Here is an 18606-nt window from a genome sequence, read left to right on the forward strand (position 1 = left end):
TTTCAGTATAGCTGAAAACAACATTTGGAAAGGGCACAAGATGCTTCTGGGCAACCTTGTCCCCACTTTGCTGAAATTTTGGGAAAGATAATATTTACTGGATGTGCCAGGAGCTGTTGTTCCGTGTGACCATTTTGTGCCTCTATGGAACCACGTTTGTATGAATGGAGGCTGTCAATGAGAAGAAAACAGTCAAATACTTCTGTACAGTGTTTTGAGATAACCTCCCTGTATATTAATGCTGCCCTGAACACTGAGCCTTCTTAATTCTAACTTGAAGTTGTTTATAGTAATTAAATACACTAACACTATTTTTGTCTGTTTGTTTTATACTCTTCACACTTAGCAATGTAGCAAGAAAGCATCAGCTTCACTATTATGGATCCTGAAGTCATCTGGAATAATTGCAAACCGTCCTTGGCCGCGGATCACTCTTACATTGACAACCACTGCTATAATATTAACTATGGCTGTGTTTAACATGGTAAGGGGGAAAAGGGGGTATTTTTTCTTGTTTACTTTTTCCTTTAAGGTCTTTTTCTTGTTTTTGTGTTGGAATTTGTTTAGATGAAGGTACAGATTTATGGAAGATACATGATAATGATGATTGCCAGAGACAGAAATGTAAAGTAGAACAACGGAAAACATACAGGAAGCTCAGCCATGGCTCAGATCCTGGCTAAGTATATTAAAGAAAAACAGAATACTACTCCAAGAATGAAATACTTCCTTGCAGAATGTGTGGAAGACACTGATTTGTGACACTTCTCTGCTGATCATAAAGTTCTCATAATTGTACATTATTGAATTTCAAGTGCTTGCCTTTTTTTTTGCAAATGGAAAAAAATTGAAGTTAAATCAAAACTTAAAAAGAACCGAACTAAAAGTTTGTTAGGACTTCAGGCTTTGCAGCTTGTGCTTTCCTTTTCTCTCACAACAGGGAAAATCCTTGTAAAGCTGTCGTTGTTTTGTAGCTGTAACGAAGAGTCTGCATAAAGCGGGAATCTAATGACCATGTTTATTCTGAAGTATATGTTGCTTAATGGCGTGAACAGTACAAGGGATCAAAAAACCTCCTTTGTCTTGCCCTGTAGTCTCCATCTGCTTCTTTTTGTACACCCGTGAAAGAGAGAGAATGTTTTCAAAGCCTGCACAGGCATTAGTCTCATTTCAAGTCAATGAGATTTGCGCTTTAGTGCTTTTGAAACTGCTACTTCAGTGTTTCCTTGGGTGGCTGGTAGGTTTTGTTACTTGAGGTTCATAAAGCACTTTAAAGATTGATAATACCTGCACTTTTATATTTTTTTTTCCCATAGCATTTCAGGCGACCCTCAGTCAGTCATTTGTTACAGTAAGTGCTAAGCCTGTCAGAATGATAAAAGATGTTATGTAGGCATTTAGATGTGGAAACCTCACATCTAAAACTCTCACAGAAGGAGAGAGATGCAAGCACCTTCTCTCAGTTTTGTCTGTTGCAGGATCCTAGTTTTGTTTTTCTTGGTTTTCTGTTCTGGAAAGTAGAGATTTTCCTTTCCCGCATTTTATAAGGAGAAGAGATAGACTCAAAAAAAAAAAAAAAAAAAAAGACATTCAGGAATTTCAAATTCATCTAATTGAATTTCATGCTTAAGGCTGATAGAGGAAAACACAAATAAGCGGTGACTGGAAGATAAAATTATACACATTCAGATGAGAAATTAGGCTCACTTTTTGACTGTGAAGGCAGTCAGCAACTGGAACAAGTTATACTGAAAAACTGTTGATTCTCCATTATTTCCTGAGCTCAAGACTATATACCTTTACAGAAGATATACTTCAGCCAAGAAAAAGGTTTTTGGCTTACGACAGGACAAAACTCTGCAATATAGTGGCTTGTAAAATGAAGGAGGTCGGATTAGACTCTTTCTCTTATTTGGAACTCTGTAAATCTATAAGAAGAAATGAAATAACCTACTTGGGATTAAAGACTAGAGTCTACTTTGAATTGGAGGTCACGCAACAGTATGATTGTTTATTAAGTTAAAAGACATAAAAAAGATACGGCCAACAAATTTTTTTTTTCCTTAGACTGAAGTTCTACTATTGTGTACAGCCCACATAAAATCTGGCTTTCAACTAGTAAAAGATGTTTTAGCAGAAAAAGTACTTGTTCATTGCATTATTTTTAGAAGAAGGTTTTAATTTTATTGGTTCAAGTCCATTTTTATGTGAACTGAATGCAACACTAATACTTAATAGGCTGTAGTTTGATATCTTTGTGCCTTATCAGTAATGACTTCACTACTACAAATAATCATGTTCCATGATATTCATGAGATGATAATTTTAAGTACAGTTCCCACGTTGAAACTAAACCTTAATAGTTTGACTAGCAAAAAATGACTTTAAATGTGATTGTGAAATTTGCATTTCCTTAATATTAATAAAAAATTGTGGGAGAGACTCTGAAGTATCATTATTGTGTCTCCAAGCAACATGTACTTAATAGCAGAGTCCATTAATTGCATTTATTTCCATGAACTCCTTCAGTAGGAAAAGGCAAAATGTAGCCATTAAGATCTAATGGAGATAAAATGTGTCTAACCATCCCACACCTAATAAATCATAATTAAGACCAAAACATCAAATAAAACTCAGTCTTTGTGGTCAAGGGACATTAGAATAGAGCGGGGGTGCAATTTTTTTCCAAATTAGCTGTTTCAGCAGGCATCTGAATCTAATCTTAATGTTTGAGGGGTATATAATCATGATTGGTGAAGTTAAAAAAAGAGCTAATGCAACATAAGCATCAGATACTCCTCAACTGAAGGGAGAGGATGACTAATGCTGCTTCTATTGAGGATTAGATTTGGTGCCATATATAAAATAAGGCAGTGATCAATGGCTGAGGAAGACTATAAGATATTTTTGCTATGTTGGCCTGCATTAAAGAGAATATGAGAAAATACATTTCTTGGAAGCTGAATGGATGTTTGTAGAGGACACCAGATGACTCTGCCTCACCATCCACTAGGATGCATGGGATCTAAGGGAACACTGCTCAGGATCCTTGGAAAAGCTCCTTCTCTCGGTGACTTCTGCAGTGAATGCTTTGATGATTCCTGGCACAGGCACAGAATTTATGCCCATATTGGGTTTTCCCTCTAGCCATGGCTGATACCACGTTTTTAAAAATGGCAAATAATTCAGCAGATTTGCTTCCATTTGCATACTGGAGGGTTGATTTCTTTAATATATCTTCATTTTAGTATAGCTAACTGCTTAGATGGTTGCTGACCTTGCTCAGTGCTGTATTTTTAACAGGAAAGCTCTTCTGGGCAGATAGACTCTAATTATATGTCTCTATAGTACCTAGCACATTGAAGACCCTATTTTGGAAGGTGCCTAGTGTACTTCTTTTAAGCACAACTTGCCTAGCGGTTGGGAGGAGGCAAAGGAATGCCCAGCTGCAGTCATGTTGTGCAAGTGGTACTTGCTGAACCCCACCACAAATCCATCTGAGATTACAGACAGAATTTAAGAAACTTCAGTTATCTGTCTAGGTACACTGGACTAGCAGAGATGCACTAGCAGGTGGGATAGGAAGCACTTGACATGTACCAAACTGAAATAATGTTTCCTGCAGTTTTGGTGTTTTCCAAGTGTGTGGGGAGAGACAGTCATGCTGTCATCCCATTGCTTGCTCCACAGTCCAGCAAAGGTGAACCTACATCACTCCTTACCTGTCAAAGACAGCTTACCCTTGTCTTAGCATCACCTCTAGTTTATTCAAGGAATGCTCAATAGTCTTGGTAGGTACTTAGCGTTCCAGGCTCTTCTGCCTATAAGCTGGTGAAGGTGAGGAATGCCACCAGAATTTGGGATTCTCCCTTTTTTTTTTTTTTTTTTTTTTTTTTTTTTGTGATGTTCCTGTGCGCACCTGGGGATGAGTTTGTGACTCAGCTGTCAGACCCACTGGAATTTTTCAAATGAAGTGGTGATATGTATTTTGAGGAGCTAGGTCTCCTGAACCACATGGATATTCTGCGAGGTGGTAGGGAAAGAAAAGATGAACAAGAGGCACTTGTAGTCCTGTAGGCTCACCTTAGAGATCCAAACAAAACAGCAATGATGAACAAAAGCATCATTGCATCTTTTGGATTTTTTTAAGAAAAATGCAAATACTCTATTTCAGCCAATGACTACAGGCTTACATGCTTCCACCATACTCAAAAGTATACTCTTGTTACTCTCCCTTTTGCTGAACAGGAGAAGAGGACACAAACATGAACAACTTTTTTTACCACAGCATTTTAAAAGCTGTAGACTGCCGTGTCTTGAGGAAATTGCTAGCTCTTCTGTAGTAGCAGCAAATTAGCGTATAGCTACGCATTCATATGAGGGAAGACGATAGTGGAGAGCGAGAGGGGGACAAAGATTTTTTTTTACTTTCCTTTATAATCTTTATATGTTCCTTTTCCATGTAATTTTGTATGAAAATGAAGAGAAACTAGTGATGGGATCGAATTTAACTTAAGCTGTAAACCGAGTGGCACTGCATTTTTTAATAGCAGGCCAGTCCTTTATTTTGGCTGTTTATGTATTTCAATTGATTCAACACACCTCTGCCCTGAAACTGGTGACCCTAGAGTACTTACTTCCAAAAGACCTTTCCTCTGTGCCAGGGCACTACTGCTGCTGGGCAGAAAGACCACTTCTGGAAAATGATAGTGTCATTTATCTTTACAGATGAATCCTGCATGACCTTGTGCTACAGCAGGTTTAAGGCTGCAATCGAATTATCTGTAGAGACACTTAAATCAATTAATATTGCCTCTTTTTTTCTTGTGTTTCGGTGCTTCCATGGAGGGGTATTTCCTAGCTAAGTGTCTCTCCTTCCTACCCATCCATCACAGTCAGCCTGTTCATATAAGTAACTATTGAAATTTTACAAATTTTATTTTTATTCCTATGAATTTTTGAATTCAGTGTCTATTTGATTACTCAGTATTCAATTCTGCCACATTTCCTCCTTTTCAATAGAGTGCTATTTTACGCATATTAACATGGGAATCAGCAGACCCCCTTGCTGAGTAAGGTGAGGTTCAACCCGTTCAGCTTGGCAGATCACCTTCCCAGGCTATCAGCCCCTGTTCGCTGTGAAGCCCTGACTCTGGTGCATTGTGGGGTTGTACAGACGTGTTTGAAGTATCTTGTTGAGAAAGCGGACTTTGTTTTTAGTGAGATGTAAACCACAGTATTATTGTCTCCTGCAGATTCCTGGTCAGGTAAAAGGAGAGATGCCCTAACAAGCTTATCCCATGTTGTGGGGAGGGAAGGTCTGTCACCACATGGTTCCTATTCAAGGGAATATCAGCACAGCAGCTATTTTCATCATGTGAGGCAAAGAATTCAGTACAGAAGATTGCAGATGATAGGAACACAAGAGAAGAAAAAGCTGCTAGAATATGTGAAGTTAAAATGAGAAATTAATGGTAGTACGCTCAGATATTCACTGGCAAACATTGGTATTCATAAAAAATGTTGCTTTCATTTGAGTCATTTGAGTAGGTGTGACTGCTTAGTAGGACTGAGCTGTCTCTTAGCAAAAAATACTATGTTGAGAAATATATATCACCAAAGCATGATAGCAGATGCAGATAACTGATGAAAGACAAGAAAGACAAGTACAAACACATCATTCAGAAATAAATGTTGTTTGGCTCATGGGAGATTATAACATTTCCAAATCCTTTTTATTCCTTTCTGTATTTATTTATGTACTCATAGGTATATTGCATTTCATAGAGCATTCTGTTTATACAAATAACATTCATGTCAGAAATGTCCTGTACGAAGCTCAAAACCAAAATTAAAATGCTTTAATAAAGATGAATACATATAAATATATATATACACACACATATATATAAAAAAATAAATGTGTTGGCATTCTTAATGGTATATAATCTTTTGCTCTGGGGGAACACGTGAGATGAGATTCTGAAACTAAGCACAGTTATTTCACATTTGCAAAAAAAAGTAGATGCACTTGATACTGCTTCCAAAGAAATGGAAGGAGAACAACTCACAGTTGCTTAAGGGAGGGAGGGATTATGTGAATAAACCAAGGCACATTCATCTGACTATAGAATTTAGTTTTAGAATAAATTTCTAAGAATCACTAAAAATATAGAGGAACATAGAAAATGGAATAAAATACAACCTGGGTTTAACAGAGGTATGTCATGCCAGGCTAGCATGATATTGTTTTACTAACGTAACCACTTCTATAGATGGCAGAAATGTGGTAGGTGCTTTTTAATATGGTCTTTGGTGAAGCGCTTAATACAGTGTACCATACAAGCTATTAGTAGAGTGCAGGAGCTCTTTCATCTGGTATTGTGGTTTATCTGTTTTATCATGGATATTGACCCTCAACATATAGTTTATTGATTGCTCGTTAATTATGTGCAGTTACTAAATCGATAAACCATTTTGATCCTGGTTTGATTAAGCTGAGCAGTTTTTCCCTGGGACAGAAGGTAAGCTGGAGAAGAGGAGGGTGGGAAAAAACTTTTGATTACAAACTGGCTAAAGTGCCAAAAGCGGTAGGCTAGAGGGAGGCACAGTGAGAGTGGCTGTGATTAAGTCAACGTGCAGCACCGTGTTAAGCTGCTATAACTTCATCCCCTGCCTGAGCGCCACTGACGTAGGTACAAGAAGCCATCTAAAATCACCAGAACAAAACATAGCAACTGGCCATGAAAACATCAAGGCTGGTTAAACTTAGAAACAGTTGCTAGTCACTAAAGTGGTGAGACTCAAAGCAGCAGAATTAATGAGGTCCAAGAGATCTAACTCGTTAAGTGTGCATGGCCTTAATGCAGCATTATTGTATCAACAGGAGGCTGAGTTTCATGATTCAGGAGCTACTATTTCCAATCTTCTGCTTCAGTAAGATTAGTAGCAATTTTATCATCATCATTAGTACAAGAAGGCTGCAGCCGTATAAATCAACTTCATTAATGACTTACTATCCTTTCTTTAATGCTTCACATATTTAAATAGGAGGTTCGGTTGAGGCGAACCCGGGAATTATTTTTCATATTGAATCTATTTTATCATTGTTGCTACTATGTATGAGATGCTGATATATGGAGCTAACATAACAGAAAGGATTTCATCTCACACAGAAACAGGAAGTGTACGGTGTGGGTTAAAAAAAGTTGTTTTTGTCTGAATCAAGTGATGTCATTTTCCCTTTGCTTTTTCTATTTGCAGTGAAATACTGAAGTTAAATGATTACTGGCAAGGCTTTCTCCATTTCTCTTCTCTCTTTTGACCTTACATAGCTGACAGACTAATGGATTGCATGTTGTTTTTCTCTAGTTTTTCCTGGATAATGCTGTGAAAGCTTTTCCCCCAGTTCTTAATTCATCAAATGCAAGTTTTCCTAATTCAAGTGATCAGGCACAGTGGTGTATACAAAACAACTATTTTTTCCTACCGGTAAGTTTCTTTTACATTTCTTTATCTGTTTACATTAATTACACTAAATTGACTGTCTCTGGATCTGTTCGAAGTTAAACACCCATCAGTTTTCAAGAACGCTCCAAAAGGCTGGTTTTTTTTCAGTCACCTGCAACTGCCTTTGAAGGAAGTGGGGAATCAAAGGAGGTTAATACTTGTGCGAAAGGAGGTCTTAATGACCAGCAGATTAAAAAGCAGGAGATAGTCTGATAGTGAAGAACTGTGGCTCATTCCTTTGAACAGATTGGCGTTATTGGGGGAACACATGGTGACTGACCGCAGAGCAGATTAGATGTCCGGAAAAGCCTCCATGTGATGGTCAGTGAGGAGACGAGGTCTACCTGCAGACAGGCTTCACCTGTGCCCTGCCTGGCAACATGCTCTCTTCTTGTCATTGACCTGGTACTGAATTTGAAACCTGTGATGGTCAGCCTTTTGACACTGCGTATTTTATTAAGCAGTAGGCTGGGAGGAAGAAATAAGATATTCGTATACAGCCCTATAAATGGTTTCAAAGACCTGAATTTTTGGAATGAGATGATGTAGTGTGACCAAGAGCACAGCTACACACCCAAGAGGAGGGGAAAGGACATTCCTGCAAAAATGGGATCTATATCCGAGAGAGCAATGATTCTTAACAGATTTACAAGAGACCTTCAGTTGAACACAAAATGCTCTATTTTGTGTCAGAAAAGGTCAACAGTGTTTGGATAAATAAGCAGGAGGCAGTGAGAGGAGAAGGGATATTATTTTATCTCTTTATGCAGAACTGATGACACCAGCGCCAGAATAGTGTGTGCTGAATTCACAGTAATGTTTTACATGAAACAGCTATTGACTGTGTCAAGCTAAGCAATGTGAGGCACACACAAAAGCAAGATGTTATTTATGTGCAGAACACTCCTGCAAAAAACTTACACAGTAACTGCAGCAATTACAAACTTTCAGCATCTCCCTGCTAAAGATACAGTATAAAGCAAGAGTTTCGGGTTCTCATTTTCAAGTTTAGATAAGTAACTACTATCAGACACTGCTGGATACCTAAATCCTCTTTTGGCCCTGTGTCCCGATCCAACATCGGGAAGGTTTCGTTACGATCCCAAGGACGAGATTAAGACCCTAAAACCAGTCAAATATCGTACAACCTTTTAACTTTATTTTCAACTGAGTGGGGAGAAAAGGTGGGGAAAGGCAAAGGAGAGAGAGGGGAACAAGGGTAAGGTGAAAAGATAAAGAAAGCTGGAAAAGGAGAAAAGAAACTAGCTACCGCTACTCCAAGTCCAATGATGTTCCACTAACTCCACTCGACATCTCCAGTCCTCGCAAACAAGGCCCAAGCCTCTATTCACACCGTCTGCATTTTTCATAGGTTCTTGCCCCGCCTCTGGGAGGTGCTTCCTCACTTCCCATGCAGATTAGCTGTCGTGCACAGTCCGCCCTCTCGGAACCTTCCAGAAACTGGCTGGGGGCATCTGGGGGTCTCCTGCTTATGCGCAGATGGCAAATGAGTACGTGCGGTTCGTGCCAGACGTGCTGTTCCCCTAGAGGTGGCCTTCTGCCCTTTTCGCGCCCTTTCCCCCCGTGCAAGTGCACGAGGTTGTTTACCTCGCGGACGGCTCCCAGGGAGCACCTGCGCGGCGTTGCCTGACGCGCCTTGGTGGCGGCAGCTCTGCAGCAGCAGCGGCAATGTCGAGACAAAACCGCATTTAGTACCAGTTCTCTACACCCTGGCATCAAATAATTTTGGTGTCAAAGAAATGACCCTGTCCTTCTTCCAGCTGCTGCATATGTACACACTCACAACCACACAGAAATAAGCTGTTTCTATTGGTTTTTGATTAGCAGGGTCTCTAGCCCCATTTTTTTTACATTACTTTTTACAGTTTTGAACTTCTTGGAAGTTTTTTTTTTCTTTAATTGTTAAGTTCTCCAAAAAGTATCTGAATGCTCCATTTTTCATAAATGATATATATTATTAAGATTCAGTCTGTTGTTCTTAAAAAAAAAATTCTTTGTGTATGTTTTTTTCCTGTATTTTCCCTTGCATAACTAAGATTTTTGTCAGCTCTTTATATGATTGGCACATTTCTAATAATTAATGGCTTCTAGATGTTAAACTGTTAATATGCATTCTTTCATCAAAGGAACTTTGATAAAATGACAGAACAGTTATGTTAAAAATGTCATTTTTGATGATATGAATGTAAAGCTTAGGTTGGCTAAAGATTTAAATGCTCTTCCCCCATTTTGTTTATTAAACAGCTCTCAAATGTACATTATTTTCATCCTCAGGCACTGCAGAGCTCATAACTTCTAGCTTAAAAAGCTGTAAATTCCTTTTGAATTACTATTCTTGATTGTTGACTTAGAAAGCTGTTTAGAAATTTAGAAATAAGTTTCTCTCTTTACTGAATAAGATATCAAACACTTTTGTTGACAATGTTTATTTTCTGAAGTTAAAAATCAATCATCTTTTGTATCTGTATGTTAGCTTTAAACATTAAATCTGCATTAATCTGCACTATCTCATGCAGATAAACCTCCTGTGATTTACGACAGTGGAGCTGACAAATCTATTGACTACATAATCTAAAATGAGTGAATAAGAGATTTTTTAATTGTTTTAGCCCCACTAGAATTTAGTCTATTTGGGAGCATACTATTTGATTCCCTCTCTCTCCCACCTCCCAAAATAGCTTTTCTGACTTGCGTTGCTTGCTTTCTTTCTCTTTTAAAAGATTTACCAGAGTCAAGGGCTTTGCTTGTGGTGGTGTTTAATTTTGTTTATGAAGCTTCTCTGGTTTCCATGTATTAGAAGTTAGGTCTGGGAGATTTCGAATCATGCATATCTGCTCCTGTGCTGAAATACAGACAGTGATCAGTGCTGCCGTCTCCATGTGCTAAATAAACAAAAGTCATAATACTGACTTTTAAAAGATGCAGTTTTGGAATGCAGTGTATTCCACTAAGGAATTCCAAAATGATTTGGTTTTCGTTTTTTTCTTCCCAGACGTATTAGACTAGAATCCCTTTTATTTGTGTAAAATTAAGGTCTTCATAGCCACAGGTCTTAAGTTTGAAGAGATGAGACCAAATGCACTGGGTTGAAGATAAGATCATAAGGGTTCATATCACTGCAGCTCTGTGTCTTGGGAAAAGCCTCAACTTCTGCGCAATCTGAGGCCGCTTCTTTCTTCAGGAGGTTGTACAGGGGCCTGAGCCTGGGGCCTTGACTCAGAAAGAAGCCTAGTGTACTTATAGACGACAGGTATAAATTTGGCCCAGCTGGGCAGTAATTCCTGTGTAGGAAAGTTCAGATTCATCCGCTCGAATCAGAGGAGGTTGCTTGGCCCAGGAGCCAGGCTGCTGTTTGCCCGACAGCTTGCAATTTATGCACTTTAGGAAGGAGAAGAGCTCCCATGCTACATATACTGCAGTAATTCCACTGGCTATGTTTTTCTGTGTGGTCACTTTGACTGTTCTTTCACCAAATTGTTGCTATTTTCCTATGCTATGTCCTGCATGTGTCTTTCTCAGAAGTTAGCTAGACTGCTAGCTGCCCTCACCCCTCCGCAGTGCATCTTTTGAAGCACGTTATCTTGCGGTTCCTACTCTGATTTCTTTCAACACCTTTTGCTTCAGTCCAAAAAGCTGAGAAGGATAGGAAAGGATTCAGAGGACAATGCTTCCACGAGCTACTTCAATTTGCAAAATGTTTATTAAAAAGGTGAAATTTCAATCCCTTCGAAAGGATTTTAAACATTCTCTTGGGATGTTGGGTGCTCAGAAACAAGAGTCTTGAACTAATATATGGAAATCATGATAGGAAAAGGCATATTTAGGGCTGCATTTTCAAAAAAGCCCCCTAACCTGGTGTGGCTGTTCAGTCACAGTTGCCTGTAGACTGATTTCCAAATCTGTGTGATACTTACTGGAATCTTGAAGTTTAATATACAATACTTGGATTCTCAGATGTGTGGCTGTGCAACTATTCTGTAATCCATCCACCCATGTCTGAAATCTTAGTTTTCCATCTAGACAATGTGTTCCTATGGAGCACTAACAGAGACTGTTTGTTCCACTTGGAAGATTTTTGGATTCAAGACTGGATTCTTGGATTCACTTTTGGATTCAGGACTGTCCTTTGTTTGTTTGCTTGCTTTTTGGAAAACTTTTCAAAAGTAGGATGCCTTATCAAGTAAAAAATTAATTCTGCTGCTTTTATATAACACTAAATTCTGAAAATACAGTGTGACCTGTTACGGAATGCAACCATCAGTGAAGTTTTAATTTTGGTGATTCTGAAAAATAGTTCTTTTTATTTCTTTCTTCAAGCAGATCTGCAAGCAATTTACAATAATAGTAAAGATTCATATGGCAGATCAATTCTGCCTGACTGGTGCTGTGAAAATTATTCTTCTTAGTGATCCTCCAAAAGCAGTATACAATGATTCAGGTTCTATCAAAAATACTGCCATCAGCAAGTCAACAGTAGTCTCAAAGTAGTGTACCTAGAAATAAAATGCTTTGTAGTGTAAGAAAAGGTAACTTCCTTACAAGTCAGGACTATGTTTTTCAGGAACCATGTAAGCTTCTTCTTTGGCCAAGGCATCATATGTTAAGGACCAAGTTTCTGATTCTAGTGAGAATGTATTATTTCTGTTTTAGCATTAATTTTGATGTCCCAATTTGTTTCCAGAAAGTATCCAGTGAAAGTCTTTTTCAAGGAATTTAACTTCAACCATATATATTTTTGTTGACAAACATGACATAGGAAAGAAAAGGTTGCTTTTGCCAATGATGTGTGTTTTTATGTAGTCATAACTCAAGTGGATTTGACATAAAGATTTTTTTATTTGTTTTATATTAATGTTATGCATAGGCCAAGTTAATCATTTTATATTCTTCATCTCCAAATTGTATTTCTAGAGTTTGTACAGCTATGTATCTCAGAGGTTCCTAAGATCTGTGCATACTACATCAGTTTACAAACACTGGCAAGCATAGTCAGTGAAATAGTTGGTTTTGGATCTTCAGCTGTTTTGGTCTTGATCTTCCCCTCTGCTCAGTAATATGTGCAGAGTGGTTATGGTACTCCATTATGACTGTAAACCATACAGAGGCATAGGACGAAGCCTTCTGTCAGCAAGCTGGCAGTAGACTCTTGCACTAGACTTCAGCACTAGCAGTGGTGTCCCAAACATAAGCACTTCTTGCTACTGCAGATGAGCAAATAAAAAGTGGCAAAGGATGACAGCTGGGGAGGATAAATTAGGAGCATAATCTGCATTTTAGTGAGTTGAGGGTGAATTTGAGCCAAGTGAGAATAAGAGTATATTTTATGAAGCACCAATATCTGGTTGATATTGACTGTCTATAAACCATAATGTCACTGGTACTCTGATTCTTTACGCACAGCAGTAGATTCCATACTTAACTAGTCAGTTAGCAACTTTTTTAAAACTAGTCAAGGCGTTTTATTATGTGTGATTTACCACTCAACAGCCAAATGCTAAATATTTCCCATTTGCTTTCCTTTGTCAGTATTTTATATACAGCTGCATATTAGGGCTGATTTCCTGTTCCGTTTTCCTGAGGATAAATTATGAGTTGAAAATGGTGATAATGTTGATTGCACTGGTGGGCTACAATGTTATCCTCCTACACACTCATGGATCCATGCTGGATGATTACAGCAAATTTATGTATGCAATGGCACCTCTAAAAAGGTAGGTTGGTAATTCCAGCTTTTCTGAAACTAGTCAAAATGAAATACAGATGTTTGAGGTGAGGTTGCACGTGAGCTGTGTTAGTTCTTAGGTCAGGAAATAGATTTTTTATATATACTTGGCCATATAATCTACAAGTCACAATTTAAAATCACCACCATGCTGATATTAATGTACAAGTTAACATCACACCTAAGAGCATTAGAATAAAATAAACAAGTCTAGGTAAGATGTATAAATCACGTAATATAGGAAGTACAGTATGGTTTAGTTTGCATTGTGTAATAAGGACATTAGGAAGAAATGTTAAACATCATTAAGGCTGTTAAAACATATTTGCTGCAAGCCAAAGAAAATCAGCTTTCCGAGAACTAGTACGTTGTCTTAAAATGTTACAAATGCAGTCTCAGCTCTTGAAAAAAAAATGTAGATCTACAGGTTGGATAGGTTTCTTGCTGTGCTTGCAAATCCACATGTTGTATTTCCAATGAGGCTACAGAAGTCTTTCTTATCAATGATATTACAAGAAATAAAAACTATGCCTCTAATTTTAAATATTGCCATGAAAAAGAGTTTTTGGACACATATAATTTCTACCTCATCTTTAAAACAAAGAGGTGATTGTCTTATACATAGCCTGAGTGGGCAGTGCATATGCCAAAAGAGAAAAAATGCATATTTAGAGTAGAATTTCAGTGTCCTTTTTTCCTATGCTATACACTGCTCAGGATCTTTAGGACGCGGAGACGACCATGGGAAAGGATCCAAATTAACAGGAAAACATATGCTTTGTTGGGGCTTAGGTCCAAAGACTTAGGCATAAGCAAAATCAGGTATTCCTGTGTCCATTACGTTAGTGGAAAGGATATCTGTGGGATGGGATGTAGAAACACACGACATGTTAGATTTATCATGTGCTCCTCTCAGCCTTAAATTTGCCAGTCAAGCTGTCTGTCTGTTGGTGTTTTCCTACATAGACAGGTTCTTCTTCACCAAGGTTCTTCTTCTGGTGGCATCGACAGGGGGGTGCTAGTATGGGCTGTTTCCCATTACCTCTAGTGTCTTTTCCCAAAGCAGAGTTTTTAGTAAACTGTATATGAGATCTAGCTGGTGCCTCCTGTGGTTCTGAGATAAAAAGATACCTTGGAAAGGAGGTGCTCCACCTTCCATTTCTTCACGTTTGTGAGATGCAGTCAAGCTCTCCCTTATGAAAGTAGTATATTACACTAAAAAAAAATCTCTTTCGTCTGTCTGTACAGAATAAACACTGGATATCTCTTTGGTTTATAACCAAAGAAGGGTATTATTTTTAAGAAATTCTTGTCTTAGTACTGGTCCTAAAAATGTAGGCACATTTGTATAGATTGTAGTAGAATTTAATTAAATTTTTATTATGAAAATAATCATATTTCATCAAATAATAAGGAATATCATAAATGGTCTCAATTTAAAATGGTCTCTATTTACATACCAGAAAGCAGTATAAATTGCAGTCTTTTCCTTATTCTTGTGCTAAAATGATTTTGTTTCAACTTTTGAGTCACTTGCTGAACTTAGGCTTTTATTTTGTAGGCCAGGAATACTGAAAGACCTGAAGACAATGGGCTCAGTTTCCCTGTTTATATTCTTCGTCACATTACTGGTTTTGGGTAGACAGGTAAGACAGTTTTTTTCATCTGCATTAGTGGATACAACACCAGCCCCCCACCTCCTCAAACATTTTTTAGATTTTTAACAGGCACCTTTCTTCTGTTCTGCCCCATGCCCTTGCAAAGGAGTGTTGGAGGCATTTAAAAAGTGATTTCCTTTATTGCCTTCAAATATGTCCTTAAAACTCACCTCTGCAATAACCGTGGTTGAGACCGTGGGCGTTACATTGATAGAGTGCTGTGACTATTGCCTGTCATGCTGACCAATATTGTCTCACAGCCTCTGAGTGTGCTCCCATCTGTCTGCATCCATCTGCTGGCTCCCTGGTTGCTTAATTACAAGCTATTTTCTTCACAGTTATTACCATTCGATGCAGACACAGAAATAATGTAGCATGCACATCAAATGTACCACATAGCGAGGCCACAGTTGTATTGAAATTATTAACCAATGGGAAACTACTCTTTTTATTATCCAGTGGTGTTTCTTTGGTAGAAACTTGGTGTCTTACGTTCTATGGAGTTGAAGGCAGGTGCAAGGGCAATTCTCTCTCTAAATCCGCAGGCCTATCCATGGCTAAAGGCAGCAATCCCAGCCCACTGTGCTAGCAACCACATAAGGCTCAGGATATGGCTCTGAGATGGAAGAGGCAATCCATGTGACATCTCATCAGCAGCCTGCACCCCATTAGCCTGCAGCCTGAACAGGGACATCATGTCATACTGTCTCTAAACTATTCATTTACATTATAATTCCCTCAAAGCACAATAACCATAATTTAAATTCCCAAGCAGGCCATGCAGTTTGTTAGAGAAAAAAATCCTATTTGGAAGCTTCTGCAGTTGTTGCTGTAGGGGGAATGTTCTTCTTGAGGCCCAAATAAACTTCTCCATCAGCCTTGCTACCAGCACTTGTTAGAGTTTGCTCATTTGGTGAAGGCAGCAGAAAGTGGGGCTGGGACACAGCTACATCCAGCAGGAAACAGGGATAAATACTTCACCATACCAGGTAAGAATCCTTAGGCCCTGTCAACCAAAGTGTCAGGTAGAGTGGATACTGCGTGCAATGTCGATAAAAAGGAGAAGAAGGAACATCATCCTCACTAAGCAAAGAGAGTGTTCCTTATGGATAGATCAATGTTCAGTCACATCAACAAGAAACTTTATATTTTGCATGGTACAACATTTTGAGTGTGGTGTTCTCTGACTGTCACACTGCTTGAAAAATGATCCTCTAATTGCAGAAATCTTTGTTTTCAGGGCTTTAGGTCTAGATCTTTATCATAATTCTGTGTGTGTGTGAATTTTCAGTCTGTTGCCTTTAATTTTTCTGCTACTTTAGTGTCTCTTAAAGAAGAGGGAGAAAAACCCTCCATGTTGTTCAACATTTTCAGGCTAAGTCTAAACAATAATTAGAAAATGTTTTGAGCTCGTTTTAGCACAGACCTCACGTAAGACCTGCCATTTTAGGTTTCCATTAGTGACACTGACTGGTAGCAAATGCTTAGGGAGAGAATAGGGAAGGAGAAATAGCACCTGCATAACGTGACCATTCAGTGAAGCGATGTCACTTCAGCGTTCCCGTTCCCCTCTCTCCTTCCAGCAGGTATCCTGATGTGCCTTCCTGTTCCTCCTTCATTGCCAGGATCTGTGCCAGTCCATGCCCTAATCCTACTGTGAAAAGAGGATAGGGGAAAATAGCAGGATTAGAAAAGAAGAGCAGGCTTTGTGCTGCTTCTGGTGTGGCCTATCGGCTTGCCAGTGGTAGCCATGGCCGCGTAAAGAGAGTCCTCCCTCAAGGGTGAGAAGAACTGATGGCTGGGAACAGGACATTGATTGCTCGTTCTGAAATCGGTGGCACCTTTTGCTGTGGCTTTGGCCACACAGGCAGCCCCCTGCCGCTGTCGTCTGCTGCCCAGGTCTGCTCAGTCTCCGCATGGAGGTTCTTCTCAGCCTGACTTTTCAATCGACCGTGACTTTTATAAAGGGGGAGGAGGGCAAGACCTGCATTCACAGCTCAGGGAGCGTGCGCACTGTGTATTTAGACAGCGATGGAAAGTTGCTTTCTATTTGCTCTGAAGTCCTTTTCTAATTATTTCTAGAGTTGTGTTGTTCCTGTGATAGCCTAAGGATATAAAACGACCAGTGTTTGCAGGGAAGGGCAGTATCTTTTATACATCTTTTAGATCAGCTGGTTAAATTGGAAAAACACAGACAAGTTTGGCGCAAACATTTCTTTTATTATTCCTCTTAGATTTTAGACAGACTTTCAACCTTCACAAATTCATCATAAGTAGTAAAATAAAAGTAGTAAAAAGTAGTAAAATAGCCCTACTGGACAGCAAAATCATATATTTAGTAACAACATTGTTTTTATGGCTAATTGCAGCCTTCCTCTCGTCATAGTTCTTGTTGAGCCTTTCCCTACCCCAGCACCCATCTTTCAGTGAAGGTCATATGCAAGTCATTTCTCCATTTGCTATCACATTTTTCTACTTTGCAGATGGTATCATTGCTTTTTTTTTTTCCCCTGTCTCTCAATACCTAATTGATTATTTTAATAACATTAAATTTAGAATACAGCATAGCTGTGCTGATCTAACGGAAAGCCACCAATGAAAAAGGTGGTCTTTCTGGTTCTCTTTTACTGGCATTGGTGCTCCTCTGTCCCCAGAGTGAGTAACCGGAAAGTTAATAAAAAGTAAATGGTTTCCCACAAGCCTAGCGCTGTGCACCTGCTCACAGGCCAGACAAGTGCCGATCTTGATGGAAAAAAAAGGCGGGGGGAGCTAGTATAGCATTACAGGTTATATCAGCAAAGTTAACTCAGGGTCAGCTAATACTTCATGCTGCATAACCAGCATTGCTACTAGAAGGAGTAGCCACTCCCTCCTATCCTTGTATCTCCTCATTTGTACTGGCACATCTACTTGTGGAGCTGTATAATTGGCCCAAAATAGGGAAATGATCTGGCTTTAAAAATTAACCCTGGAAAAATGATCCTTTTCAGCCAGATGCTTCCTGATCCAGTTTTATTGTGTGACTGCATCAATGCTTGTGCCAGAAGAATTAGCATAGGGTGGAAGTGAGCAGTCAGAAGTGAACCAGAGAAAGCAGAACTGCTTCTTTTTGATGGCCATACTAGCTTAGGGTAGCAAACAAAGCATTCCCAGAACCATTCCCTGGCCCTGAGATCGCATTGTGGTCTGCATGCATTCTTCCTTTTAAAATAGTCCTTTAAAAATAATGTATTGAGAATGCTAACTCTTAAACTATGCCTGGGAGAATGCAAACTGGCATGGGCCAGTCTGTGCAAGGGAGGGTGTGAGATGGAATCTCCTTAGTTTCCTCATCTAAATGAAAACCTACGTTTAATTTCTCTGCAGTGGTCTTATCTGCTTGAGTCCTCTCCTATCACTCTGACCCTTCACTGACTCCCACAGGATTCATCTCACATATCTATAGACACATATGTCATAACCCCTTGTGAACTGCTTACCTTGACTTTCTGTCTAGTCAGTGATGAGAATTAGTTCATCTCACTCTGAGGCCAATGTTGAAAATATACCACAAGTGTCCCACTAGAATTTAAAAATATAGCTGAATTCAGCTGTGTGCAATCAGGCAATAAGAAGTGAATAAATTCTTGTTGCACTTAACTGCTTTTGCCTGGGAACAAATTACCACTGATAGAAACCTCTGGGTTGTGTTGCCTT

At 39.0% G+C, this 18606-nt stretch overlaps 1 protein-coding gene across 3 annotated transcripts in view; it reads left to right on the forward strand.

The window, feature by feature from the left end:
* Positions 1 to 18606, forward strand: part of ADCY2 (adenylate cyclase 2) — a 200900-nt gene that overhangs the window by 164423 nt on the left and 17871 nt on the right. For all 3 annotated transcript variants that reach the window (XM_064506827.1, XM_064506826.1, XM_064506829.1), the window contains 4 exons: positions 347 to 484; positions 7372 to 7491; positions 13057 to 13241; positions 14814 to 14898. In XM_064506827.1, the coding sequence (XP_064362897.1) occupies positions 347 to 484; positions 7372 to 7491; positions 13057 to 13241; positions 14814 to 14898 (528 nt within the window). The remainder of the gene's footprint in view (positions 1 to 346; positions 485 to 7371; positions 7492 to 13056; positions 13242 to 14813; positions 14899 to 18606) is intronic.

The sequence above is a fragment of the Dromaius novaehollandiae genome, chromosome 2 (assembly GCF_036370855.1).
Source record: "Dromaius novaehollandiae isolate bDroNov1 chromosome 2, bDroNov1.hap1, whole genome shotgun sequence".
Lineage (NCBI taxonomy): Eukaryota > Metazoa > Chordata > Aves > Casuariiformes > Dromaiidae > Dromaius > Dromaius novaehollandiae.